Source organism: Ornithorhynchus anatinus, chromosome 19 (assembly GCF_004115215.2).
Source record: "Ornithorhynchus anatinus isolate Pmale09 chromosome 19, mOrnAna1.pri.v4, whole genome shotgun sequence".
In the NCBI taxonomy this organism is placed as follows: domain Eukaryota; kingdom Metazoa; phylum Chordata; class Mammalia; order Monotremata; family Ornithorhynchidae; genus Ornithorhynchus; species Ornithorhynchus anatinus.
Window position 1 is genome coordinate 8,425,281 of NC_041746.1, and position 26,735 is coordinate 8,452,015.

Sequence of the window (26,735 nt, forward strand, 5' to 3'; positions counted from 1 at the left end):
TCTTTCACCCGCACCCCTTAAGCCCTTGGTAGTCACCCCTCCCTCAACCCCTCGGCACTCACGTGCACATCTGTAATTAACTTTAATACGCCTCCCACCCGAGACTGTAAGCTCGTCATAGGCAGGGAAGGTGCCTAACCAAGTCTGTCGCGCTCTCGCCTCCTGAGCACTTCTACACATATTGAGTGCTCAACATATATCGATAGATTAACCTAGGCCTTCCGGCTCTAGGCGGGGATGCTCTATGTGTGAGAGCAATCACTGAAGAGCTCACACCACCATTTGGGAAGGTGGGCGGGGGGGGCGGGACGGGGGACGGGGACGGCTGCCTCGGGGCCTGGGGAACGAGTCGCTGTGTAGCAACATTTCTCACAGGTTTTGACCATTCTTGGGTAAAGTGTCTTTTCAGTTCATGAATATAAAGGCAGGCTATAACGAATACCGTCAGACATCTTTCCCCTCTTCCTTCGTGTACCCCTTCTTCTAAGCCACTTCGACACCCCTCAGCAAATCACAGACCAAACAGATCAAATCGCTCTTTGTAGAACAAGCAGCATCTTTTGTTTGCTGGTCAGTCTCGTTCTTCTAATCGTTTTCCTAGAAATCAGGTTTACCGTGATCTATTCGGTGCCAAGCGGTGTGGCGATTATTAATAAGAACACGCAGGGCCGTAAAACGGGGAGTGATTTCACGATTTTAATGATCGCGATCCTTGATCGAAAAACACCTCGGCCAAAATCAAGGCGGGACGCCCGTGTTCAATCATTTCAGAACGGTAAAATACGTCATTTACGCGCTGGGCGTTTCTGCGTCTTCGGGTAGTTTCTTTACAATCCAGGATTTCAGCTGTTCCAGCTCATCTCGGTTCAGCTCATGATTAAGTCGTGGAAAACTATGAAACGTTGTGGTCACCCCCAAAGATCTTAACCTCGAGTTAGTCTCTCTGCCCCACGAATGCGGAACTAACTCATCAGCCGTCCCGTGGCACTGAAACAGTTCAGGAAGGCTGGCTTCTTTTTTCTGGAGAGCCTAGGGAGCAGAAAAATAGGTTCGAATGCCATACCACAAATTCAAGGAATGCCACTAGTTTATCCGAGAAAAAAATGCGAGGAAAACCTATTTGACAACGTACACTTCATATTCTACCGATACTCGATGGTACACGCTTTGGAACATGCGATATTTAGCTTTCTTTCCCCCCGCCCCCAACAAAGATATTTGACTTAATAATGGTCTCAATACACCGCACTTCCTGAATGTTAATGAGCGGCTGGACTTAATTCCAGCCAGCTGGTCATTAATCCACAGGAAATGTATGCCACAATTGTCATTGCTTAATTATCAGTTTTCCTTTCAGTTGGAATTTGAAAGTGCTGCCCGAGTCTTTTTTTTTTTTTTTTTTTGAAAACAAATCTGGATCTCACCTGGTAAACAGCAGATGTTTTATTGAGAAAACTAGAAAGAGCAAACACTCCAGCCAAATCTTGATGTTTCCTATATGCTAACTGTAAGGCCATGCATCCTCCCATGGAAAATCCACCTATAAAAACCAAAAGAGTCTTTGTAACTTCTTATGAGAAACAAAAACTATTGATCGGTCGGACTGAACGCATCAAAGTTAGACGGAATTCACTTGCTCCTTCTTGCCGAAGCTTTTTATTCTTCTTTAATGAATCGATCATTCTAGTTCGGCAAGCAGAGTGTTTCCGTGCACGGTATTGTAAATCTGTATTAATTCAACCCCCAGCGATCCCGAACGTGCCCTCTCTGCCTCGTTCTCTCTCTTCTGCTGCCGGAGGAAGACGGAGTTTGATCTCCAGGGCGACCCGCCGTACTTTTACACACACGGACGCCCAGGAAGGCAGAATGCGCCCATTCTCCCCATCGGCTGTTTTGCGATTAGGGTTCTGGGAAACTGGGAGAGAGGGTGCCGACGGCTCAACGGAAGCCGTCACTATTAACCGCGGAAAGAACTTGGGAGCACAACCTGCCGGCGGCTGAATATTCTTTCTCCCTCTAGACTATCGGAGGCTGGGCGGTGTTCATCCCGAATGGCCGGGTAATGGAGAAACTGCCCTCCACGGCCCCAGAACGCAGGCGAGCCTCAGCACGATACTCACACCGACGAAGAACATCTCACTTCCAGCAGCGGCACCTTAGGGACCGATCGATACATCCCAAGCGCTTAGTACAGTGCTCTGCACATAGTAAGCGCTCAGTAGACACTACTGAATGAATCTATACACTCGCTGGCATTTACTTATGAGCAAATGCCGTACTGTGGGCTCAGGCGCTTCCAAACCCAAGTTATTTTTCAACCGAGGCGCCGAGAAGCTGCTTCTGAACCATCAAAGGTTAAATGTTAAGCTCTCGGGGAATGAAGAAACCTGCAAGACCCCCCGTGCCATCCACCGGTGCAATCCTGTTGGTACTGGAACCTCTGCTTATAAGTAACAGGGTGAAGAGGGACTGTCGGCCAGCGGGCGGGGCCGGGAATGGCGAAAAGGCACCATCAAGGCTGACGGATGAAAAGAACTCAGAGATTGAAAAATGACTTCCAAGAAAGTAAGAAATAATAATAATAATAATGTTGGTATTTGTTAAGCGCTTACTATGTGCAGAGCACTGTTCTAAGCGCTGGGGTAAACACAGGGGAATCAGGTTGTCCCACGTGGGGCTCACAGTCTTAATCCCCATTTTACAGATGAGGGAACTGAGGCCCAGAGAAGTTAAGTGACTTGCCCACAGTCACACAGCTGACAAGTGGCAGAGCTGGGATTCGAACTCATGAGCCCTCATGAACTCATTCGAACTCATGAACTCAAGAAATGCATCAACAGCACACAGACTGGAGTTAGTGGGGGGAGATGGGAGGCGTTTCAATCAACCCACTGGTTCCCTCCCACCCCAAAAAGAGGCACACGCAAACTCGAAGCACGTGCTGAATCCGAACCGCACGCTCAGTCTGCCGGTCCATCGAATGACCCGACTCCGTCTCCGTCATCTTTCTGGTGACCGAGGGACGGCACGGCCTAGTGGGAAAAGCCCGGGCCTGGGAGTCGGAAGGACCTGCGTTCTGATCCTGCCTCTGCCACTTGTCTGCTGTGTGACCTTGGGCAAGTCACTTCACTTCTCTGTTCTTCAGTTCCCTCGTCTGCAAAAGGAGGATTAAAAGACTGTGAGCCCCGCGCGGATCACGGGCTGTGTCCAACCTGACTCGCTTGCATCGACCCCAGTGCTCAGTACGGTGCTTGGCACGCATTAAGCCTTTCGTAAATACCATGAAATAAGAACACGACTTCGATTCTGCACACCGTTCCTACGGGAAGAAGCGCTTCGACCGACAACGTGAGCTCCAGGAACCAATCATGTGGTAAACGGAGGACTCTGCATTTTGAAACGTGCAAGTGAGCTCCATCCGAGAGAACAGAATCCTTACGGAAACCGGGAGCCTCATGGACTGTAAGCTCTTGAAGGCCAGGATCGCGCCTGCTCACCGGACGCTCCGTAAATACTAATAATGATAATGAAGGTATTTGTTGAGCGCTTATTATGTGGCAAGCCCCGTTCCAAGCGCTGGAGTAGATACAAGGTTATCAGGTCGTTCCACGTGGGGCTCACGGTTTTAATCCCCATTTTAGCGATGAAGTAACCGAGGCGCAGAGAAGCCAAGTGTCTTGCCCAAAGTCACACAGCTGACAAGTTGCAGAGTCGAGATTAGAACCCACGATCTCTGACTCCCAAGCCCGGGCTCTTTCCCCTGAGCCAAGCTGTTTCCCATAAATACTACTGACTGATTGATGAGCTCAAGGGGGCAGGGTTCCGATTTCCCAGGAACGACAGCTCCATCCAGGGATCCTGAGCAAGCACGGTAGAGAGTAAGATAATGCACAGGGATTTATATTTTCTTCAGCCGCTTTGTAATAGTTCCCACATTACGCTTACCTTTAAAGCTAAAGCCCACCATTCGGAAAAGGTGGAAGAGTTGAGTTCTGAGTTCTGATAGTTATTTTTGAGTACACGGTGGAAAGAGCACAGGCCTGGGAGTCAGGAGATCTGTGTTCTAATTCTGGCTCTGCCGTCTGTCGGCTGGGTGACCTCGCCCACCTCCACTTCTCTGGGCCTTACTCTCCTCATGTGTAAAATGGGGATTAGATACCTAAAGGGGCAGTGACTGGGTCTGACCTGACGATCATGCAGCGTGGCTCAGTGGAAAGAGCCCGGGCTGGGGAGTCAGAGGTCATGGGTTCGAATCCCGGCTCTGCCACCTGTCAGCTGTGTGACTGTGGGCAGGTCACTTCACTTCTCTGGGCCTCAGTTCCCTCATCTGTCAAATGGGGATGAAGACTGTGAGCCCCACTTGGGACAACCTGATTACCCTGTATCTACCCCAGCACGTAGAACATTGCTCTGCACACAGTAAGCGCTTAACAAATACCAACATTATTATTATTATTATTATTACGCCAGCACTCAGTACAGTGCTTGGCACAGTGTGCCCTTCAGAGATATTATTTCTTTTTACTGTTATTATTATTTCGAATGGGTTGGTGAGACTGGCGCCGACCCGGCAGTCCCCTTTTTTTAAGAAACTGAGGAAGAAAGGTTATAAGCAAATCATAAGTGGCAGACGCTATTATTCCTGGGATACATTTACATATTGATCTCCGAAGTACAAATGTTGCAAACATACAGTAGAATACAAATTCACACACAGTGTACTGTCTGTGTTCAACTTAACGCACGCAGGAAGCATCGAGCACACAGTTAAGATTGGAGGTGAAGGGAACAAAGCATCTTCTACCGTCTGCATTTAGGTGGATTCCGATTCGCCGAGGCCGGGGCTTCTTGCGGAGTACGTTCACTCGTTCGATCGTACTTACGGAGCACTTACTGTGTGCAGGACACTGTACTAAGTGCTTGGAAGAGCACAGCACAACAGTAAACAGTCACATTCCCCGCCCCAATGAGCTTAGAGGACAGAACTAGGGCTCACTACCCTGAGTGGAATTCCTGGCTTTTTGTGTTCTACAGTAGACAAGCTGTTTGCTCCTTGCAGATTCCTTATCGCATGAGGCATAGGAAGAATGAAGGTGATTCTCCAATTAAGCCACTAACAGGAAAGTAATCCCTTACTGAAAACATAAGCAAGATTCAAAAGAAAGAGATTAAAAAGAGCTGGGAGATTTCACAGATAGCGTCCCTGTAAATAATACGGTGGAGCCTTTTCTAATCTGAACTTTAAAACTGAAATTAGATTATTCATTTTTCAGAGTTTTTCGGAGGCGAGGGTAAGAAAGCCAAAGTAAGTACGCTTTAGTGTTCCTAAAATTCATTTGAAAGAATGCGGTTTTTGGCCTAGAGGTACAAGAGACATATTATCCTTGAAATTACTGACATTCCCAGTGCTCGTAAGTTCACGGAATAAGGTAAGGTCATGCAATATACAAGTACAGGAATGAAGCAGAGGGGATCAACAACTCAGATTCATCGGACCTGCCTACGGAAGAAAGATGTTCAGTAATATCGAAAAGATCTCATACAGTAGGTTGTCAGAATCACTGAGAGGAGAGTGACAGAGCGTATTAAAATGAGATTGAAGAGGCACATTTTCCCAGCCACGACTTGTAAACAAAATGTCAATGGTGACACGGCATCACTGGTCTCCTTTTCCCTCCTCTGGAGCGACAGGATCGGTTTCTTGTGCTTGGAGGGTCACCTCATAAATGATGGCATCACCCCTCCCACAGAATTTATTTACTCGAACTCACAAAGGCACCCTGTCTGTTCGTAAAACCACGGTCACTTCACGGGCTCCGGAATCCAGAAGAATGCATCCACCGAAATCGCGTGTCTGTTTAACAGTGATCTGATCGAGAGCCTGTACCCAGTTACTCACAGTCTGTCAAGGCAGTCTGCAAACACTCATTAGCAGGTTTTGACAAATTAATCACTTCAGGGAAGAAGGCCATTAGGCAACGCTACTTTCACGTGGCTCAAACTACTAGAAGGAAATGCGATTTGAAAGGCTCGTTCTTTGGATTCCATTCTCCCTGGGAGAACCTGCCGTTTAGCAATGCTCTACTGATATCTCACAGAATAAATGCAGTGAAATGATTTCTATGATTATCTGTAGTTTGTGTTATGATTCCAGAATAATTTCAGTGTGTAGATGTAAGATTACTGTTTAAATATACTGAATCCAAGAAGCATTTATTGAAAGCATCTGAGCCTTAACCGGGAACCAAAAATAAAGCAGGTGAGAAGTACACTAACGAAACTTTATATGAGATCGAGAAGCCTAATAAAATATACAGGATAGCACAGAAAACAGATAGGATCATAATCGTCGTATCAGGTAAGTGCTCACTCTGTGCCAGGCACTGTTTTAAGCGCTGGGTAGATACAAGATGATCAGTTCTCACCTGGGGCTCCCATTCTAAAGAGGAAGGAGAACAGGTAGTGAATCCCATTTTACAGATGAGGGAACTGAGGCAAAGGTAAGTTAAGTGACTTGCCCAAGGTCACACAGCACGTACGTGGCAGAAGCAGGATCAGAACCCTGGTCCTCGGACTCCAGCGGGCCACCCTGCTTCCCAGTCAAAAGGAAAGGAATATACGATCCAAAGTACCAGAATACTTCATATGAAGTGGCCACTCTACAAAATTTGTTGATATTGACATTGATATTTGTTGATATTCTTCAGGGGTGTGAAGAATAACTTTGGAATCTCATAAGACTCCTCTGGGCAGCCAAATCCGCACGTGTGAGAATACGTGTGCGTACGGATGAGCGGATAAAACGACTGGGGAAGGGGACTGGAAGACGCAGATTCGGTTTAGAGGACGAGAACCGACAAATGCACACAGACATAAGCACGTACCCAACGCGTGCCCTCGAATTACAGAAACGTACACAATCAGCTGCAGCAATAGAGATTTAAGTCCTGTGAATTCTGGTAATAGGAAGGAAAAGGTACGGAGCGGGCAACAGGAGAGATTAAAATCACAACAGAAAATACTCTGAACTACAGTGAAAATCAGTCTTTCATGCCCACTTTTGGAACTCATTTTGGAAAAATTACAGACAATTAGGAAACTAGAAACCTGGATTGAGTGACTTAAAGTACCGAGCACATACAAATGTAAAGTCTGGAATCAAGACCACTTTGAATGTTAAGTCTTTTGAATCCTGGACCCAGACGAAAAGAACTATTTGTAAGAAATTCCTATATACTATAAACTTCTTATTCCTTGGAGAAACCTGGGTCTAAACACATGCAAAAACACTCTACGATAAAAAACGCCCTGAACAATAACAGAAATGAAGGCAGAGACAAAAGGCCTGGACATTCTGCAGAGGTAAGTGTCCAATTTATTCAAGATGGTTAAAAGTGACTTGGTGGTTGTTTTTTTTTAATCTCCTGATACACGGGATCCGTGGTATTTTGACGGGGGGCAGGAGTGATGTTAAGGGGAAAAACACTTCCCTCCAACTGAGTGGGTCCACGGGAGGAGAATCCGTGGGAGAAATGCCGGACTTATGCATTACGTTCTCAATCACTCAGGAACTGTACCGGGGGCCTAAGGATAAACGAGAGAGGTGGCATGACTTGTCCTATTGGCATGGGTGAATTTTTTGCCATTTGACCAGCTCCGCAGTACCTGAATGCTTATTTTCCTTGGCTGCTTATACAATTCATCCATTCATTCGTCCAATCAGATTTATCGAGCACCTACCGCGCGAACAACGTTATACTAATGCTCGGGAGAGGACAAGGATAATAATAATAATTATGGTATTTGTTAAGCGCTTACTAGGCGCTGGGCACTGAACTCAGCTCTGAAGCAGATATAAGTAAATCGGATTGGATAGAGTCCCTGTCCCGCATACGGCTCACAGTCTTAGCCCCCATTTTACAGATGAGGTAACTGAGGCACAGAGAAGCTGTGACTCGAGCGAGGCCACGCAACAGACCGGGGGGGGGGGGAGGGGGGCGGAGAACCTTTGACCTACTGACTCCCAGGCCTGGGCTCTATCCACTACACCATGATGCTTCCCACAAACTCATTCCCTGTAGTGATTACACTACTAATATGCTTGGATCACCACTTTTGAAAAAAGTAACGAGTAAAGCTAGAGAAAGAGTACTATTCCTGATCACATAATGTGCAGTATCGCGCCTGTGAGGCCCCCCAAGTTCTTCAAATCTACCTACCATATCTACTCTGAACACTTAAACTACTCCCAAATCTCGCTGTCAGTTCTTGCAGCCTATAAACCCTTCCCATAACTTCCTCGGTCCTGATACACGAGAGGACTTTCCACAGCCACATGAGAAAGCCAGTCAGTCCTCTTCGAACGGGTCATTTTCACTCCCCGATTTGGCTAAAACCTAATGGCTGAATTAAGTCACGATCTTCCAAGAACGTGCGTCTGCCTGAACGACGCAAGGCATAATTCGAAGCCGGAGCAAACCATGGTTCATCCTCAAGCCCTGGAATACTGCATGCGGTTTTATTTTCTTGCATCTTAGGAAGACTATTCGAGAGCCGGAGAAGCTTCAGAGCAGGGCCACCAAGACGACGGGGGAGACAGACAGATTTTCAAATGAGGAGAGATAGGAAAGGTAAAGGCTGAGAGGGAGGGGACACGATTAAAGAAAAAAAAAAATCACCAAGAAGGTAGGCCAGGGTGACCACAGATTCACCTCTAGACTCACGGCTCGTTGTGGGCAGGGAGTATGTTTACCAACTCCGCCGTATTTTACTCTCCCAAGAGTTCAGTACGGTGCTTTGCACACAGTTTGCTCTCAGTGGTTACCAGTTACTATGAAGAACACTCAAAAATCCCCCCGCAAGATAGTAGGGGAAATATCAGCAGGTTGAAGAGGGCCTCTTGAATAAGCATTCCATTCTGGGACGCTGGAGGAAAAAGGTAAGGGTGTTATATTTGTCTCAATCCAGGATCCAGGTCAAGAAGGACAACCAACACATGGTTCTTCAGAGCATCCTTTGGGGTAGGGGGAGTCCCGAGCTCATCAGGAAGGGAATTTATGCTTTTAACCCCCCCAGAACCCAGACAAGTTATGGTTTTAAAAGCACATTTAACACGAAGACTTCTGATTACTGTAAATGTGTGCTACTGAACTCGGATTAGGCTAAATTTCAGGTGAGATGTTGCTAATCCTTCAGAAATGATCTTCCTTACAGCAATGGCTGAGGTGCCTCCCTTTTTTTTTTCCAAAACAGAAATAACAGTTTTTCCTCCCTTTTTTTTCAAAAAAGAAACAACAGTTTTCAGACAGAAGAGCTGCAAATTCTACCAAATTCTGAGGGTTAGAGCTGCAGCCTGCTGGCGGCAAATCAAGTTAAAAATGAACTACTACGACTGACTTTAAAAGACTGAAATGAATCGCCATATCTCTTAAACGGTGTATACAAAGTTTAGATGTCAAATGGACGACGATTTTTGAATCAGATCCTGACTGATCTGAAGACGAATCCCGTTGCATTTAACATTCTAAATGTAGCTAAATGTAAACCTAGACAAGAAGAGAAAGATTATCGCAGATTACACAGAAGAAGAAATCTTACCTATTAGTATCCTGTTCTTCTTGATGCCACTTTTCACTTCATCATCGATCAAATCAGTGAGTATCTGGCACATCGAATTAATGGATTCGAGGTGTTCTGGGCTGTCAATCGAGATCTTGTATCTGTCAAACCACACAGGGGAGAGTTCTCCCATCCTAGGCGTATACGGCCTGGAAAACGGAAGGATAAAGATGTATCTAAGCAGACGTGTCTGGATTTGGCAGGATGAAAACGAACACTTTTATTTTCCTCGTTGGGCTCTAAGTGGAGTGCACCGAACAGCCGGGATCACAAAAATTGCCTTCCGTTTGCCTTTAAATAGCTGTGATTTTTATTAAATGCTTACTGAGTGCTGAGCGCCGTGGTAATAATAATCGTGGCACTTGTTAAGTGCTTACTACGTGCCAGGCACTGCACTAAACGCTGGGATGGGTACAGCCAAATCGGAACACAGTCCCTGCCCCCGTGAGACTCACAGTGTCAATCCCCATTTTATCTGTGGGGAAACTGAGGCACAGAGAAGTGAAGTCACCTGCCCGAGGTCACAGAGCAGACAAGTGGCAGAGGCGGGATCTGAGCTCACGTCTTTCCGACTCCCAGGTCTATGTTCCGTCCGCTACGCCGCACAAGACGATTCATTCATTCGATAGTATCTATTGAGCGCTTACTATGTGCAGAGCACTGTGCTAAGCGCTCGGAATGGACAAATCGGTAACAGATAGAGACGGTCCCTGCCCTTTGACGGGCTTACGGTCCAATCGGGGGAGACGGACAGACGAGAACAGTGGCAATAAACAGAATCAAGGGCATGAAATAGAATCAAGCGGATGAATAATCAGATCTGACACAGTCCCTTCCCCACCAAGGGCTCACGGTCTAGGTCGGACAGGGTGGGATTCGGTCTCCAATTTACAGATGAGGGAACTGAGGCACGGAGAAGTTAAGGTCACACAGCAGAGAGGTGACAAGAGTCGGGATTAGAATCCAGGTCCTCTGACTCGTAGGCCCATGCTCTCTCCACAAGGCCACGCTGCCTCCTTACACTGAATTCACTGAATTGAGAAGCAGCGTGGCTCCGTGGCAAGAGCCCGGGCTTGGGAGTCCGAGGTCATGGGTTCGAATCCCGGCTCCGCCACTCGTCAGCTGGGTGACTGTGGGCGAGTCGCTTCACTTCTCCGGGCCTCAGTTCCCTCATCTGTCGAATGGGGACGAAGACTGGGAGCCCCACGTGGGACAAACTGATGACCCCGGATCTACCTCGGCGCTTAGAACAGCGCTCTGCACATAGTGAGCGCTTAACAGATACCACCGTTATTAATTCCTCCAAAACGCGCAGGTTGTCATCCACGTCTAATGAAATGGAAGTGAAGAGTATGCGTTTACTCACTGAGTTCCATTTGGCCCGCGCCGGGATTTCCATTAGCCCTACCCGTCAGCGGCCATGAAACTAGTACTGGTTTTAACGTTTTGGGGATCGCTATAGCGGTAGAATGACACCTGCCCCCTCGAAACAAATAATCAGAATCGTTCAAATAAAAATGACCGTATTATTATTCCACCTAGGTAATGACTAGGGTTTGAGTAGATGACAAGCCGATAGCACCGGATCGCCTTTAGAGCACCCAGTCGACCCTCCCCCTCCTACCTGACCTCACGGATTTTCTACTACAACCCGGCCCACGTGCTTCGTTCCTCCAAATCCAACCTACTCGATCTCAGTCTTGTCCGTCTCGCCGCCGACCCCTCACTCGCTTCCTCCCGCTGTCCTGGAACTCCCTCCCGCTTCATACACGGCAGCCCGGCACTCTCCCCCGTTAGGAGCCTTATTAAAATGGCAGCTTCTCCAAGAGGCGTTCCCCGACCAAGTCCTCGCCTCCCCTCCTCCCTCTTCCTTCCGTCACCTTTGCCACTTGGATCTCTACCCTCTAAGCGCTCGACGCCCACCCCACCCTCGGCCCCACAACGCTTACGCAGATATCCGTAATTTACCTCGGTATCCGTCTCCCCCTCTAGACTGGAAGCTCCCGGGGAGCAGGGAACGCGTCTATCAACTCCGCCGAACTGTACTCTCCTGAGGGGTTATTCCGGTGCTCTGCCCGTGGTAAGTTCTCAATCAATACCACTGAGCGATTCATGTCATAATTGCTGATTACTCAAAAATTATTATTTTTATTACTATCGTTAAAGAGCAGACGGCGGGAGGGGAGCCGCACCGGTAAACTGAGCCCCAACCAAGTTAAATCAAATTGGTGGGGCTACGTACTGTCTCTGAAATCCTGGCTCCACCGCTAGAGTTGGCAGATTTTCATTCTGAGCGCAGGTGCAGAGCTTTGAAGGGACTTTGAAGATGCCTCTCCTCAACACTAATCCATCAAAGAGGTCTAATAATAATTACGACCACATCTGTTGGGCGTTTCCTCCGAGCCGAACGCTGTCCTCGGCCCTGAGGCGGAGACGAGATACTCAGGCCAGACGCGGCTCCCTGTCCCGGCTGGGGCTCGCGGCTGAAGTGGGAGAGAGGACAGGCACTGAATCCCCATCATATAGATGAGGAAACTGAGGCGCAAAGAAGCTCAGTGACTTGGCCGAACCGGGATTAGAACACAGGTCCTCTGAGTCGCGGGCCCTCGCTCGTCCCACTGGGCCACGCTCCATCCGAGACGGTACCCGGCAGAGGAGAGAGAAGCTCCAAATCTTCCCAAATCCGGTGGGCGTAAAGTTTCCCGGCCCGGGCCGGGGGAGCCCCTGTACCGTCTCCGATCTCTTCTGGGATCCGGGTTCATGGGTGGAGAGCTTCTGGTCTAGTCCCACAGCCCAGCGAAAGTAAGAGGAGGTCTCGGAGAGCTCCCGGAATCCGGCTCGAGGTGCCTCGCTCCCGACAACCCCAGACGGTCTAGTTCGGGCAAGAGAGAACGGACGGCCCTAGCTCCGCTCCGGAGCCCCGGCCGGATCTGGGGGCCGGGGGACCATAAGGAGAGACCACCAGCTCGGTTCCACTTCTAGCTGCCGTTGGGGTCCGAGAACCAGGGTGAGCCAGCCCCACCCCAAGACCTACGGCCGGGAAACCCCTTCCCCGCTTTTCCCCCTCCACGGTCCTCGTGGAGTTGGCGTCCCCGCCCCCGCCGGCCACGGAAGGTGGGAAGCGGTTAGTGGAAGGGCTGCCCGGTGAGCAGGTGAACAGAATTCCTCAAGGACCTCTGCCAGCCGGCAGGAATTCCCCCGGGGAGGGCTTGGGCAAAAAGCTGCTGAAACGCACCTCATCGGTAATCCATTCCCTCCCCATCGCCTGAAAAGGGCTCGGGTATATTCCGATCACCGTATACGCCGCCTCCTTCGGAGGGAGGTGGGGATCTTTCTCCCCCGGGGAGTCGACCGGCCGAGATCCTCACCGCGATGCCTTAGAGATGGTGGGTTCTAGAACCTTCCGGGGTCTAAGACAGCTCAAGACGTAAGCTCGCCGCGGGCGGGGAACACGGTCTACCGACTTGGCCGCGCTGTACTCTCCCGCGCTCTCCGCACGGAACTCTGCACGCGGTAAGCGCTCGATGAATACCGCCGCCGCCGCCGGCCGAAAACACGGTCGTGAGTGTTACTATCGAACAAAAATAAACGACTCACAGAATCGTCAGGTTTCATCGCTCTGCGCTAGAACCGGAAGTTCAAAAAAAGGGCCCTTCTGACACGTCTCGTTCCGATTCTATCCCGCTGCTCCTTTTAATGACGATTACTCCGAGCTCAAGAATCCAGATGATATCATAGGCTAAAATGATTTGCACCGCCACTCACGAGAAAGCCGGCATGAACCTTATTACTTTTATCCCCTTCTTCCTCGACAGCACTCTGGTGTTAATTAACTGCCGGCGAAGACGGAGGATGGACGGTCCGGGGGCGGCGATGGAAATACGGTACGTTAAGAGGTTTGCCAAAACGATGGCTCTGCCCCAACTCTTTGAGGGACCGAAGGATTTAAAGGGAGAGTCGGGTCCCAAAAGGCAAGGAGGAAATGGAGAGCGAGGCAATTTTCGAAAAATACAAACTTCTCTCGATTTAACCCGATCTCTTCTTGACAGTGATACACACACCCTATGTCCGTTTAATTTTCCCAAGTTGTAAATGAAACTTTTATGTGAGGTAGAAAAAATAAGACTCTTTTAACAGTTGGAGAGACTGGCACATCTGTTTTAATCGTTCACCTTATTCCTTAAATAAATCCCTTTATTAGCTGGTATGACACAACTCAGACATTACCATCGTAAACAAATATGTCTGGCACGGAACCATCTGGGTCACTCCAAGAAAAGAGAACTAAATTCTTTCGTACAATTAAAACAAAGACACACGCAACTGAACTGGGAGAATAATGTCTTGAGGAAGAATGTGGACTTAGACTACGAGCCCCCCGTGGGAGCGGGGCTGTGTGTGATCCGATTACACCGTATCTACCGCTCCGTTTAGCACAATGCTTCGCGTGTAGTGAGCGCTGAGATACGACCCTTACCTTTACATAACACACAGAGCTAGAAAATGCATTATCGATGGAATAGTCCTCCTGTCGTGGGTTTCTAGATATCACACAAATCCAAAATGTCACCCAATATCTGGAACCAACCCCGTGGTACCTCTCATGTCAATCGAGCATCGGATTCTTATCTTTAAATTTCATTTTTTAATTTAATTTTTAAGCTACAGTGAAGGCTTTAAGAAGACTCCCAAACGTCTTCGGAGGTCTGACTTTTTCTTCTCTTTTTTGTCCAGTGGCATTGGGAAAAGAGTCTGAGAGGCGGAAAAGGGACCGACCTACGAAAACCTTGGCTACTTCAAAAAACGGTTTTTAAGAAATGCCGCGTGTGCGTAGAATGGGTGCTCCGGGGAAACAACGTTTAGGAAAGCAAAGCAACAAACCAGATCGAAGGCGGCGGGGAACAAAATAAAGGCGTATTACATCAAGACTCCAGAAACGATTCGGCTATTTGTGATGCAGATCTCATTTTCCAATGAAAATATGGACTCGGGCCTACACCGTAGGTGCTCAATAAATACTACTGCAGCGTGGCCTAGTGGACGGAGCACGGGCTTGGGAGTCGGAGGGACCTGGGTTCTAATCCCAGCTCCACCGCTCGCCTTCCGCGTGACCTCGGGCAAGTCACTTCTCTGCGCCTCGGTCCCCTCGTCAGTAAAATGGGGATTGAGACCGTGAGCCCCGTGTGGGACGGGGACCGTGTCCGACCCGATTTGCCTGCATCCACCCCGGCGCCGAGTACGGTGCCGGCACAGAGTGAGCGTCTAACGAATGCCATAATTATCATTATTTTAAATCTCGGTTAGGTGGACGTCCGACAAGCCGCCCCGACCGTTCTGAGTCTGAGAGCAAGTTCGGGGCTCTGCAGAAACCACCGCGACTACTAAAGCAACGCGCACATCCCGCTAGCAACTGGCCCCAACATCCGCTCCTAAACAGCGGGGTCTGAGCAACGCTGGCCGTGAACGGCCAGTGGCTGGAAACGGCGTTCCCCTCCACTGCCCCGGGCCCCGCTTGTGAGCGAGGAAGAAATTCTCCGCCCCGGTGGAACTCACAATCGTGGACACCGTCCACTCATCGGCTACAGATGGAAGGCCAGCGATCGGGGAAGTCGCGATACGTGGACCTCGGGCACGTCTGTGACGTCGTTCTTCTCCGGCAAGGGGAAGACCGTTTGGGTGATTCCGAACTACGCTTCGCACACGGGCCGAGCGGATGCGTGGGTGTCCCGTGTGTTCCAAATACTTTTTTTTCCACATTTCTGCATCATTGCTCGCACATGTGTTGAAGTCTCCCAGGACAGCCTGTCAGAGGTTGGAATCTCTTCGACGAGTCTGTCCAGATCCTTATTGAATCTTCCCGTCTCTTCGTCGGTACCCGTCATGGTAGGATGATACGCGCTGATTGCTTTTGTTTTAGAGACCGGCATGAGGTCATCAGAATCTCAGTCGGGCCTCCGGGCGAGCGGGGAAGGCTGGCAACGGGGGGTTGTCCGACTCCGCGGCAGACCCCGGGGGCTTCCCCCGACGAAGGGAAGACCTCTGCTGAAGAAGGGGCATCCGGCACTTCTCGTCCTGAGCGACTTTCTGATGAAACCCTCACTTGGCTCGGTGCCGGGATGACCACTCCACAACAAGCGCCATCTCCCTTCAAGCCGACTGTCCCTCGGGCCACGGTTTTATCACGGTTTTCTCCGATTATTTCTCCCAGCCACGTGAAAGCCCAGGAGGCCCGGATCCCGCTTTGATCGAGGCAGAGATGGGGGGCGGCCAGATGAGGCTGCCGGGTCCGTAACGACCAAGCGATTCCCCACGCCGGCTTTCTCTTCCTTAGGAATTCAGGTTTGGGCGGCCCGGTGGAAAGAGCAGGGGCCTGGAAGTCAGAGGACGTGGGTTCTAATCCCGGCCCTGCCACGTCTGCTGTGTGACTTTGGGCAAGTCGCTCAGCCTCGCCGCGCCTCAGTGACCTCATCTGTAAAGCGGGGATTGAGACTGCGAGCCCCGTGCGGGACGGGGACTCTGCCCTACTCGATCGCCTTGTATCTACCCCGGCGCTTAGAACAGTGCTCGGCGCATAGCAAGTGCTTAACAAACACCATCATCGTTATAATTATTCCTGATCGGAAAGAAGGTTGTGTCCTCGAACGGTGGAGCCGGGTGGTGACGGCTTCGCTTTCTCCTCTAGGTTCCCGAGATCCACAGCTGGCCTGGATTAAGGAGTTCGGTTTAGGGGCTTGAAACAGAGGTTACTACTTTACCTGAAATTTTAGTTCTCCTCGGGGGTGAAGTCTTAGCTCATCACTTAGATTCCGGCGGTTTTAGAATGCCAAGGCTTCGGGGCTTGTCTGGAACACCCTGCCCCCTGCCAAACCACATCTCTACTCTCATCCCTCCCAAAAAGCCACATCTTCCGGGAGGCGTGCCTTAATCATACCAGCCTATCAGGCACCGCAGCGCTCGAGCGTTTATTTCAGTCCACTGTTTGTCTCTCTTCTCGACTCCCTAGCATTCTGTTCTGCACGCAACGGGCCCGCGTTCAACTGCGGATACTGATTTTGACGGTTCTCCGGGCCCGTGGGAAGAAAACTCACCCGAAAAAGGAAAATCTGTTTTCTGACCGTCGGCGACCCCGCGGCTCGCGGAAAAAGGAGACCTCGGCCGAATGGGCCGTTCAGCCAGGAGCCCGCTAGGCAAGTGGCTCCCGGGGCTAATTCGGACCGGTCCAGATATTTCTGGCTAGCCGGCTCTGAAGCTTTGGAACTCCAAAACCATCAGCCTCTGCCAAAGGGCTGCCAAATCGATGAGGTGACGAGACGGTCTCCTGCCTTTGAAAGACGTAGCGTCCCCGTGTGTCTTCACTAGCAGGTCCTGTGGAATAGGCTTTATGGGCGTAGAAGGCAGAAAGACAAGGCTTCAGACCCCCTGACTTGCAGGGGAAATACTGGGTTGAGGAAGGAAGGAGAGAAGACAGATCCTTTTATTCTATCCCCTAAAACAGCATAATTAAAGGCATAGCTACCCCAAGCCCAAGCATATCCCCCCACCAACCCGCTAAAGTCTTGAGGTGTCTGTAGCTGCGTTTTCATTTATGTATTTACTATCGTTTCTGGGGATTATGACTTCTTCCTTTTTAATCCGCCCCTCAGCCCGGTAGCTAAGTGGGAACACCTGGTAAATGCCGTTAACCGAGAGACAGGTAAGAGATCAAAATGCTCAATCTCCAAATGAATTTCTCAAAAGGATAAACTCATTCTCTGACTCGGAGGGCCACACACAACTATACACTCAGACTCCCAGTCGGACGGCCCTAAATCCTGGGGCGGGTACCCAAGGAAATGTGAAATACGGTGCGGAGCGCTTAGTTCAGTGCTCAGCACGCAGGGAAATGCTCAAGAACTACGATCGATGGGGTTGACTGAAATAAGATACCTACGTGACGAAATGATCGCTTTTGAAAAGTGTTAAGCTTAAAGGAAGATCCTTAAAGGTAACAGTATTGCTCGTAAGAGAGACAAGTCAAAGCGCTGAGAATGCCGTATACTCTGTCATATCTGGACCCTTCGTAGTTCTCAAGCGGATCAGTTAATCCCCGGCGGTTCTAAAAGACGTTTAAAACTGCCATGTTTTCACTGCCTTTTGAAAGAAAAATTCGGTTCTTCTGCAACGGAGAAATCCAAGTTTAACAGAGAGAAAAACTTTCCACCCTGCCTTTAATTTGATTTTCCCAAAAATGTTTCATTTGATTTCGCATTAACAGGAGATTAAGTATACGAGGCAGGTTACGAGGCTAATTTGGTCAAGCGATAAAAATGGTTTCGGAGCTGAGGCCCAGAATGCCGAGTTTTAGCCCAGAATTACTTTAATGACTTTAGAATGAACCTTGCAAAAGCGGGGCTTACACTGGAAATGCTCACCAAAGCCCACTGGTAAAATAATTAACGGCGGAGCAATAGCTACAGCATTAGATATGTGTCAGGAGAAGCTCAAAAGAAATCCGAACTGAAAACGCTTCAACAAAAGAGTAAGGAGAGAACCCGGATCTTTGTATACTGCTTATAATCCACATTTCTAAAGCAATTTGTGAAATGAAATACACAAGCACACTGGCAGGAGAAACTGTTCATATGCATTGTGTTTGAGATTTTTCGGGGAGGAGAGCACATCTGGGGAGGAGAATGATACTGTCCATTGTTCCACTCGAGGTCATTCAGACTCTCAAGTGGCATTTTCTCCATGCTTAATTTTTGCTCGAGGGCAAGAAAAACACAACACGTTTAATCCGATTTTTTTTTTTTTTTTGGCCGTATTGCAAGATGATAGCCTGTTTATCGATCTTACGATCGACAGACCAGGGCTCTAAAACTTGCTAAAAAAATGTGGCTGTGCTGGGAAATTCACCATGATTCTCAGGTTACTCACTCCAAGGCAGGATGCTTTGTCGGGGCGGAGTTGAAGGAATCACGTCCGACCTTTTCCCTTTCGCTGCCCGAAGGAAGCGGGGCCGTGGGCGGGTCCAGAACCGTTCGATCTGTTCTGTGCTGCCCGGTTGTCCTCGACTCTCCCAAGCACCGAGTACAGTGCTCGGCACACGGTTAGCCCTCGGAGGACTGACTTTTCGACGGGCGTTCAAGAATACAATACGAGATCTGCAAGATGGGGTCAGAGTAGTCCTCCAATCCTGAGAAACTCTTTCCGCTCAACAGGTTAATAATGTTGGTATTCGTTAAGCGCTTACTCAACTGTTCTAAGCGCCGGGGGAGATACAGGGTCACCAGACCGTCCCACGTGAGGCTCACAGTCTTCCTCCCCATTTTTACAGATGAGGTAACTGGGGTACGGAGAGGTTAAGTGACTTGCCCAGTCACACAGCTGACAAGTGGCGGAGCTGGGATTCGAACCCGTGACCTCGGACTCCCGAGCCCGGGCCCTTTCCACCGAGCCACGGTCAAGAGCATCAGCATAGCCTTTGAAACAGTGGTTTTAATGATAATAATCGTACCGAGACCCCTAAAGGAATCGTAGAAAGCTAAACGAGAATCCGAATACTTTCACGGATCCTGTATTCGTATTTCGGGCATCCTGTATCCTGCATCACCGTATCCGAATACAGTATTAATAACGGTGGTATCTGTTAGGCGCTCACTGTTTGCCAAGCACCGTTCTAGGCCCTGGGGCGGATACAGGGTGACGAGGTCGTCCCCCGCGGGACTCACGGTTTTAATCCCCATTTGACGGACGAGGTCGCTGAGGCTCAGAGAAATTAAGTGGCTCGTTTGAGCTCACAGAGCAGACGAGCGGCCGGGGCGGGATTAGAACCCACGTCCTCTGACTCCCAAGCCCCTGCTCTTTCCGCTAAGCCCCGCTGCTTCTGAAGAACTGTTCAAGAACTGTTAACTGCAAATGACTCTGCTGTAGGGGCACATTCATCATCGTTCGCTTACCTCCTCGCGTCCCTCCCGTACACCCATCGCCGTGCAACGGTCTGACCTGTCCAAGATCACCCAGAAGACAAGTGGCGGAGCGGGTACCGGAGCTCAGGTCCCCTGACTCCCAAAGATTTCAAACTTTCGGTCAAGTTTTACAATTGCCTTTAGGTCACTTGGATCGTCTTTTAGTTCTGTAAGTTATCATCACCCAAGTTATTTGATGCTCCTTAGAGGCTGCTGGCGAAACCGGTCCGGTCGGTCGATCGGTGATATTTACTGAGAACTTACGGTGTGCAGAGCACCGTACTAGGCACCCGGGCAGTCTGCGCCTCAGTTACCCCGTGGGTAAAATGGGGATTAAGACTGTGAGCTCCACACGGGTCAAGGACTGTGTCCAACCTGATTTGCCTGTATCCACCTCAGCGCTTAACACAGGGTCTGGAGCAGAGCCCGTTTTTAACAAATACCCGAAGAGACAGAAACAAAAATTGACTCCAAAAACATCGGGCAAAATTGGCCCTTTCGCTTTGCACCTCTGGTCCCCCTGCCAACTGCCCACGGGGTGTCGAGACTAAGGGGGTTTAATTAAATAGGCTTATAAAACTTCTTTAATGCATTTTCAGTGGGATTTTGAAACCCATTAGCGGCACATCCCATTTCATAAATTCTCCCCCATCTCCCCCAGCACACGCATCTGTATAACACGGACGTAGCGTTTTAACGATCTGTTTTCTCTTAGTAACAGAAAACTTTCCATCATGTGCTTTATATTTTAAATAGTTTATACATTCCCTACATTTTTAACCGCCAAGTCTCAAACTCCTGAAGTTTTAATTTAAGGAATTAGTTGTCCAAACCTAGACCGGGCATCGATATACTTGATTTTTGTGTCGGGCAGAGATTAGAGCTATATATGTATATATGTATATACATATATATATATATATATACGTATAACAGACCGGGAAAGTATAATTTGCTGCACATTTGAATGCTAGAATAACTCTTGACCAGGTCGGTGCAGGCTTCTGGTATTTACGTTCTATTCAATACGCATATTTCACAAACTCGGTCTTCTGTATATTGGTACCAAACCGTGGCAGGCATTACCGAACTGAAACGCATCTGTTTTATTTCCCGGTTTCAGGTAACGGCGCTTATCACGAACAGGGGCCTGCAAGGTAGCGTTCTACAGCACCGTTCACCGACGGCAGTCGAGCACACGTGAGGCGTTTCTCTTTTGATAGTCTCCGTCATAAAACAAGCCTATGAAAGTTCAAGTTACAGCAGAAAGGAAGACGTGACCGCTTTTATTTAAAAGGAAGAAGGAAAGTATTCGGATTTTCAGTTAGCTTTCCACGATGCCTTCGGAGGTCTCGGTACGATCACCGTGGCATCCGTTCGACGCTCACTATGCGTCGAGCACCGGTCTAGGTACAAGTCAATTAGGTGAGATGCGGTCCCCGTCCCACGCGGGGCTCTCGGTCCAAGGAGGAGGGAACGGTCACTGAATCCCCATTTCACCGATGAGGAAACCGAGGCCCACAGACGTCAGTCGACTTGGCCAAGGTCACAGGGCAGGAAACTTGCCGGGCTGGAATCTGAACCCGGGTCACCTCTTTCCGCTAAGCCCGGCTGCTCCCTATTATAGTATCCTGGAAAATAAAAGTGAAGCCGTGCTCCTTGTTCTAGCCGTCCCGGCGATCCTCACACGAGACGGTTGCCGTGTTTCCGCAAGACCCCGTGGAGTCGAAAATGGCATCGGTTCAACCAGCACCTCCCCGACCCCGCTCGACAAGACGTCGATAGCCGTATGCTCGGCTCCCGGCCTCTCTCGCGCCGTCTCTCTCACCCGCCGACCGGGTCGGGCAAGCTAGACCGGCCCCTTACCTAGACGGGAGGAGGAGGGAGAGGCTTCTCGTGGGCAGGAAGTGTGCCTGCCCACTCTGCTGCGGTGTATTCTCCCAAGCCTGTATCTCGGTGCTCTGCACGCAGGAAGCGCTCAGTACATACCGCCGACTGCTTAGAGGAGGGGACTGCTCACTCTCCCGCACCCCTCCCTATAGGAGAAGCTCATCGGCACTGGGTGTCGCTCACCTGGTGACGTGAGCTGGGACCCTGGCAATTAAAGGGAAGGATGAGGACAGGGCCCGGGAGAACAGATTGAATCCTCTGAAAGAGGACTCGGGAACGATCATCACGGTAACGGTATCTGTTAAGCGCCTATCACGTGCCAGGCGCCGGGGTGGATCCGACACATCGGGTTGGTCACGGTCCCCGCCCCGCGTGGGGCTCACGGCCTCGACGCCGATTTTCCCGACGAGGTGACCGAGGCGCGGAGGGGTTAAGTGACTTGCCCGAAAGGTTACGGAGCGGACAAGTGGCGGAGCCGGGATTAGAACCCGCAACCTCTGACTCCCAAGCCCGTGCTCTCGCCACTAGGCCACGCCGCTTCGAGAGATGCGGGACGTGGGGGTGCACGAGAGGAGACCGCAAAAACGGCTACTTAAATAATAATAACGTCGGTATCTGCTGAGCGCTCGCTGTGTGCCCAGCACCGTTCTGAGCGCCGGGGTAGATACGGGGTCATCGGGCCGTCCCACGGGAGGCTCACGGTTAATCCCCATTTGACAGATGAGGTCACCGAGGCCCAGAGAAGTGAAGCGACCCGCCCGCAGTCACCCAGCTGACAAGCGGCGGAGCCGGGAGTCGAACCCACGACCTCTGACTCCGAAGCCCGGGCTCTTTCCACTGAGCCACGCTGCTGGGTTCTAATCCCAGCTCCACAACTTGCCTGCAGGGTCTGGGGCAAATCCCTTGACTCTCCTGGGTCTCAGTTTCCTTATCTGCAAAAGGGGGATAAAATACCCGTGCTTCCCGCTCGCGCACTGAACTCTCTGCGGTTCGGGAACCGCGTCCGGTCGGATCATCTCGCATCTCGCGCTCAACGGCTGCCGTCGGCATTATAAACCGCTTAGCCGCCACGTGCCGCAAGGATCATCGCGTAAGAACCGAGGAAGAGTTAAAACTCGGGCGAGCTGGGTTGAAATCACGCTAAATGACTAACAACTTCAACGAATGGGCTTCTGCTATACGTGAGAACTCAACAACGTAGGGGATTTCTCAGCCGAGAAACCGTCGAGCCCCGCGAACCGGAGTTGCTTTAAGGGGAGGGTGCCGCCGCCGATGCCGACAGTTAAAAAAAGCCAGCGAGAATCATCATCAGGCGACGAAGATCAAGGGACACGGTTCGGAAGATCCATTCCTAGACATACCGGGATCCACGGCTAACCGTAGTCTCCGCCCAGCTCCCGGCCCCCCGAGGCTGAATTCACTACGCAGACGGCAAGCTCCACCAAGCGGGCGAGACTCTCAGGGCTGTATCTGCTCTGATGATAACGTCGGTACCTGTTAAGCGCCCGCTACGTGCCGGGCGCCGTTCTAAGCGCCGGGGTGGATGCGGGGTCATCAGGTTGTCCCACGCGGGGCTCACGGTCTTGATCCCCCTTTTTACAGTGGAGGGCCGGAGAAGTCAAGCGCCTCGCCCACGGTCGCCCAGCTGACGAGTGGCGGGGGCCGACATTCGAACCCGTGACCTCGGACCCCCCCAAGCCCGGGCTCTTGCCGCCGTGCCTGTGAAACGCCCCCACGTCCCGAGCGCGTCTAGGACCCCGAAGTCCACAGGCGACCGGAGAGGACCCGCGTACAAAAACCAAGGTTTCTCTTCAGATACTCCCTCGCAGATGACGCGGCGAGCTGTACCTCAGGGGAGCCGTCGGATAAATGATCTTTACGTGCCGGAAAGCCAAGTCCCGATTCAAAGTCCGTCTGATCCAATCTTTCATTCCTTGACCGCTGTCACCTGCGGAACACGGAGAACGGGCAAAGGTCGGAGGCTGGCTTTCGAGGCCACCAGAAATACCGTCATCACGTTTCGCTGCTTCTTGGCCGCTCGTAAGATCCATCGTTTTAAAACTTTAACGTGACACGGTGAAAAATACCGGAGTTCACGCACGACGTCACGGGAGGGCGGGCTCCGGACCAGAGCCCTGCAAATGACAAGACTTAGGGTCTGCAGGTGAATATCGGCGTAATCGTACTGCTCCGAAAACAGATCAACTACAAATCGGGCAGTCCGCTTTAGTTATGGAGAACTGAAACGCTTACCGCGCGATAAGCGCCGCCACAGACGATGATGATAACGTCGGTATCCGTTAAGCGCTTACTCCGCGCCGGGCGCCGTCCTAGGCGCCGGGGGAGATGCGGGGTCATCGGGTGGCCCCGCGTGCGGCTCACGGTCTCCCTCCCCGTTTTCCGGACGAGGTCACCGAGGCCCGCAGAGGTGAAGCGATCCGCCCCGAGTCCCACGGCTGAGAGGTGCGGAGCCGGCATTCGAACCCAGGACCTCCGACCCCCAAGCCCGGGCCCCCTCCCCGGAGCCGCGCCGCTTCTCCCGAATACAAGGCGGTCGGATAAGCCGCGGCCCCCGCCGCCTAAGAGGGTCACGGTCTAAGAGGGAGGGAGAGCACGCGGCGCGGCTCAGGGGAAAGAGCCCGGGCCTGGCAGTCAGAGGTCACGGGTTCGAATCCCGGCTCTGCCGCTCGGCAGCCGGGTGACCGCGGGCGGGTCGCTTCACTTCTCTGGGCCTCGGCTCCCTCGTCTGTAAAACGGGGATTAACCGTGAGCCTCCCGTGGGACGACGACCCGATGACCCCGTAGCTCCCCCGGCGCTCGGCACGTAGCGAGCGCCCGACGGATACCAACGTCATCATCGCAGACTCTCCCCGATCTCCGGATGACACGGAGAAGTGACGGGTAGCTTCGGGAAATCTGCTAACTGAAGACCGCGTGCTTCCGTTTCTACGGGAGCCGCCTCGCTCCGGGGGGCTCCCCGCTACGTAAAGGCCTTCGTCACGAGGCGGGGACGCGTCCCGACCGAGGTGCGGCGACGTCTCCGCGGGAACCCCTCGTATTCACTTCGGAGGCGGGTCGGAGGCCGAGGAGGGCAACGGGAACGGCAGGACGCTCGGGAGCTTTTCTCCGCGGGAAAACTCTGCCATCCCGCCACCGTTCCCGCCTCCGCGTTCCACTCCGCCCACGCGAAGGTGGAGGCCACCTCCGAGCCCCTGAACTCGCCGGCGCCGAAAACGAAAGTACCGGGCTAAAGGACGCCCACTGCCAAATCCACACCGGGCAGGGTAAAGGTCAGTGGAAAACCCATTTTCGAGACGGTATCCGTTAAACGCTCGCCCCGCACGGGGAGGTGAAGTGACTCGCCCGAAGTCCCCCGGCTGCCGAGCGGCGGAGGCGGGGTCACGACGATAATGACGACGACGGTATCCGTCGAGCGGCGCGGCTTACCGGAGAGGGCCCGGGCCGGGGAGCGAGAGGTGGGTCGCGGGTTCGAATCCCCGCTCCGCCCCTCGTCGGCCGCGTGACTCTGGGCAAGTCGCTTCGCTTCTCCGGGCCTCAGTTCCCTCGTCTGGAAAATGGGGATTGAGAGAGTCCCACGTAGGACGATCCGATTCCCGCCCATCTTCCTCAGTGTTTAGAACAGCGTCCGGCACACAGCGAGCGCTTAACGAAATACCATCGTCGTTCTCGTTTATATTATCCCGTCTCAGTGACCTCATCCGCAAAATGGGGATTAAGACCGTGCGCCTCACGTGGGGCAACGTGATCACCCTGCATCGCCCCCGGCGCTTAGAACGGCGCTCGGCACGTAGTAAGCGCCGAAACAGATACCGACGTTCTTCTTCTTCTTCTTCTCTGGGCCTCAGTGACCTCATCTGTAAAATGGGGATGAAGACCGCGAGCCTCACGTGGGACCGGCTGATGACCCCGGCTCTAGCCCAGGGTTTAGAACGGGGCTCTGCACATAGTAAGCGCTTAACAAATACCGACATTATTATTATTCTCTGGGCCTCGGTGACCTCATCTGTCGAATGGGGATGAAGACCGTGAGCCCCACGTGAGACCAGCCGATGACCCCGTATCACCCCCAGCGCTTAGAACAGCGCTCTGCACAGAGCAAGCGCTTAACAAATACCGACGTTATTATTATTTTTCTCTTGGGCCTCGGTGGCCTCATCTGTAAAATGGGATGAAGACCGTGAGCCTCACGTGGGACCGGCTGACGACCCTGCATCTCCCCCCCCCCCCCCCGCGCTCAGAACAGGGGCTCTGCACGGAGTAAGCGCTTAAGAGATACCGACATGTATTTATTTTTATTCATCGAGCGACTGGTCGAACGGTCGGCAGAGAGTAAGCGCTCAATCCCTGCAAGGGGAGGCCGCTCAGCTCGCATGACGTCACTAGGGTTACGTCACTAGGGGGAGGGGGTTGGGGCGCGCATGCGCGAGGGAGCCCCCCCCGCCCCCTCCCGCGCGGACGCAGCACCGCCCCCCCCCCCCCCCCGCCCCGGGGGCCCCATCCACCTGAGCCGTGCAGCACAATGAGCGAAGCGCGCTGCTTCCCCGCCGGCGTCACCACGGCCAGCTGCAGCCGCGCCGACCCCGCCGCCATCGCCGGGGACGCCTGCCGCCTTCTCCGCGGGGCCGCGCACGCACGGGGGCGGGGGGAGAGAGAGAGAGAGAGAGAGCGCCGCGGCGGCGGCGGGACCGCGCACGCACGGGGGAGAGAGAAACAGAGAGCCGGCGGCGGGGCCGCGCACGCACGGGCGGGGAGGGAGAGAGCGCCGACGGCGGCGGGGCCGCGCACGCACGGGGAACGGCCGCGAGCACGCAGTGCCTGACCCGCTCCCCCCCCCCCCATTCCCCAAGCCCAGCGCTCGGGGCCAAGTGGGCCCTCCCTAACTATAATCATGGTAGGATTTTTTTAGGCGCTTACGATGGGCAAAGCACTGTTCTAAGCGCTGGGGGGGGAGGGTTACTACAAGGCGATCGGGTGGTCCCACGGGGGGGCTCCCGGTCTTCATCCCCATTTGACAGATGAGGTCACCGAGGCCCAGAGGAGTCAAGTCTGCTCATCTGTATATGTTTTTCTCACCCTACTGATTTTGTGAATGAGCCGGCCGTCCCCTCGATTCTACGGGTCGCCATTGTTTTAATAATAATAATAATAATAGTGTTGGTATTTGTTAAGCGCTTACTATGTGCCGAGCACTGTTCTAAGCGCTGGGGTAGACACGGGGGAATCAGGTCGTCCCACGTGGGGCTCACAGTCTTCATCCCC

General features: G+C 51.9%; 1 protein-coding gene and 1 long non-coding RNA gene across 3 annotated transcripts; one reads left to right on the forward strand and one right to left on the reverse strand.

The window, feature by feature from the left end:
* Nucleotides 1-675: 675 nt before the first annotated feature.
* LYPLAL1 (lysophospholipase like 1) lies at nt 676-26,101 on the reverse strand. Of its 2 annotated transcripts, none has more exons than XM_029047124.2 (5): nt 25,979-26,101; nt 23,304-23,403; nt 9,598-9,767; nt 1,425-1,540; nt 676-1,029 (listed from the first exon to the last, which is right to left on the reverse strand). In XM_029047124.2, the coding sequence occupies exons 1-5, from the start codon at nt 26,064-26,066 to the stop codon at nt 790-792; spliced, it is 714 nt and encodes a 237-aa protein (XP_028902957.1). In that variant the 5' UTR covers nt 26,067-26,101; the 3' UTR covers nt 676-789. The 2 variants fall into 2 exon arrangements, with proteins under 2 accessions (XP_028902957.1, XP_028902958.1); XM_029047125.2 differs by lacking the exon at nt 25,979-26,101 and adding an exon at nt 24,903-24,933.
* LOC114805662 lies at nt 11,664-14,549 on the forward strand. Its single transcript, XR_003753663.2, has 3 exons — nt 11,664-11,698; nt 13,434-13,502; nt 14,353-14,549. It is a non-coding gene; the product is annotated as an uncharacterized LOC114805662 (long non-coding RNA).
* Nucleotides 26,102-26,735: the final 634 nt, after the last annotated feature.

Coding starts and splice junctions, on each gene's coding strand:
- LYPLAL1 (XM_029047124.2), bottom strand. CDS start 26,066: ATGGCGGCGGGGTCGGCGCGGCTGCAGCTGGCCGTGGTGACGCCGGCG. Junction 9,768..23,303: donor TATCCGACGGCTCCCCTGAG/GTACAGCTCGCC, acceptor TCCGTTTTCCAG/GCCGTATACGCCTAGGATGG. Junction 1,030..1,424: donor AAACATCTGCTGTTTACCAG/GTGAGATCCAGA, acceptor TCTGCTCCCTAG/GCTCTCCAGAAAAAAGAAGC.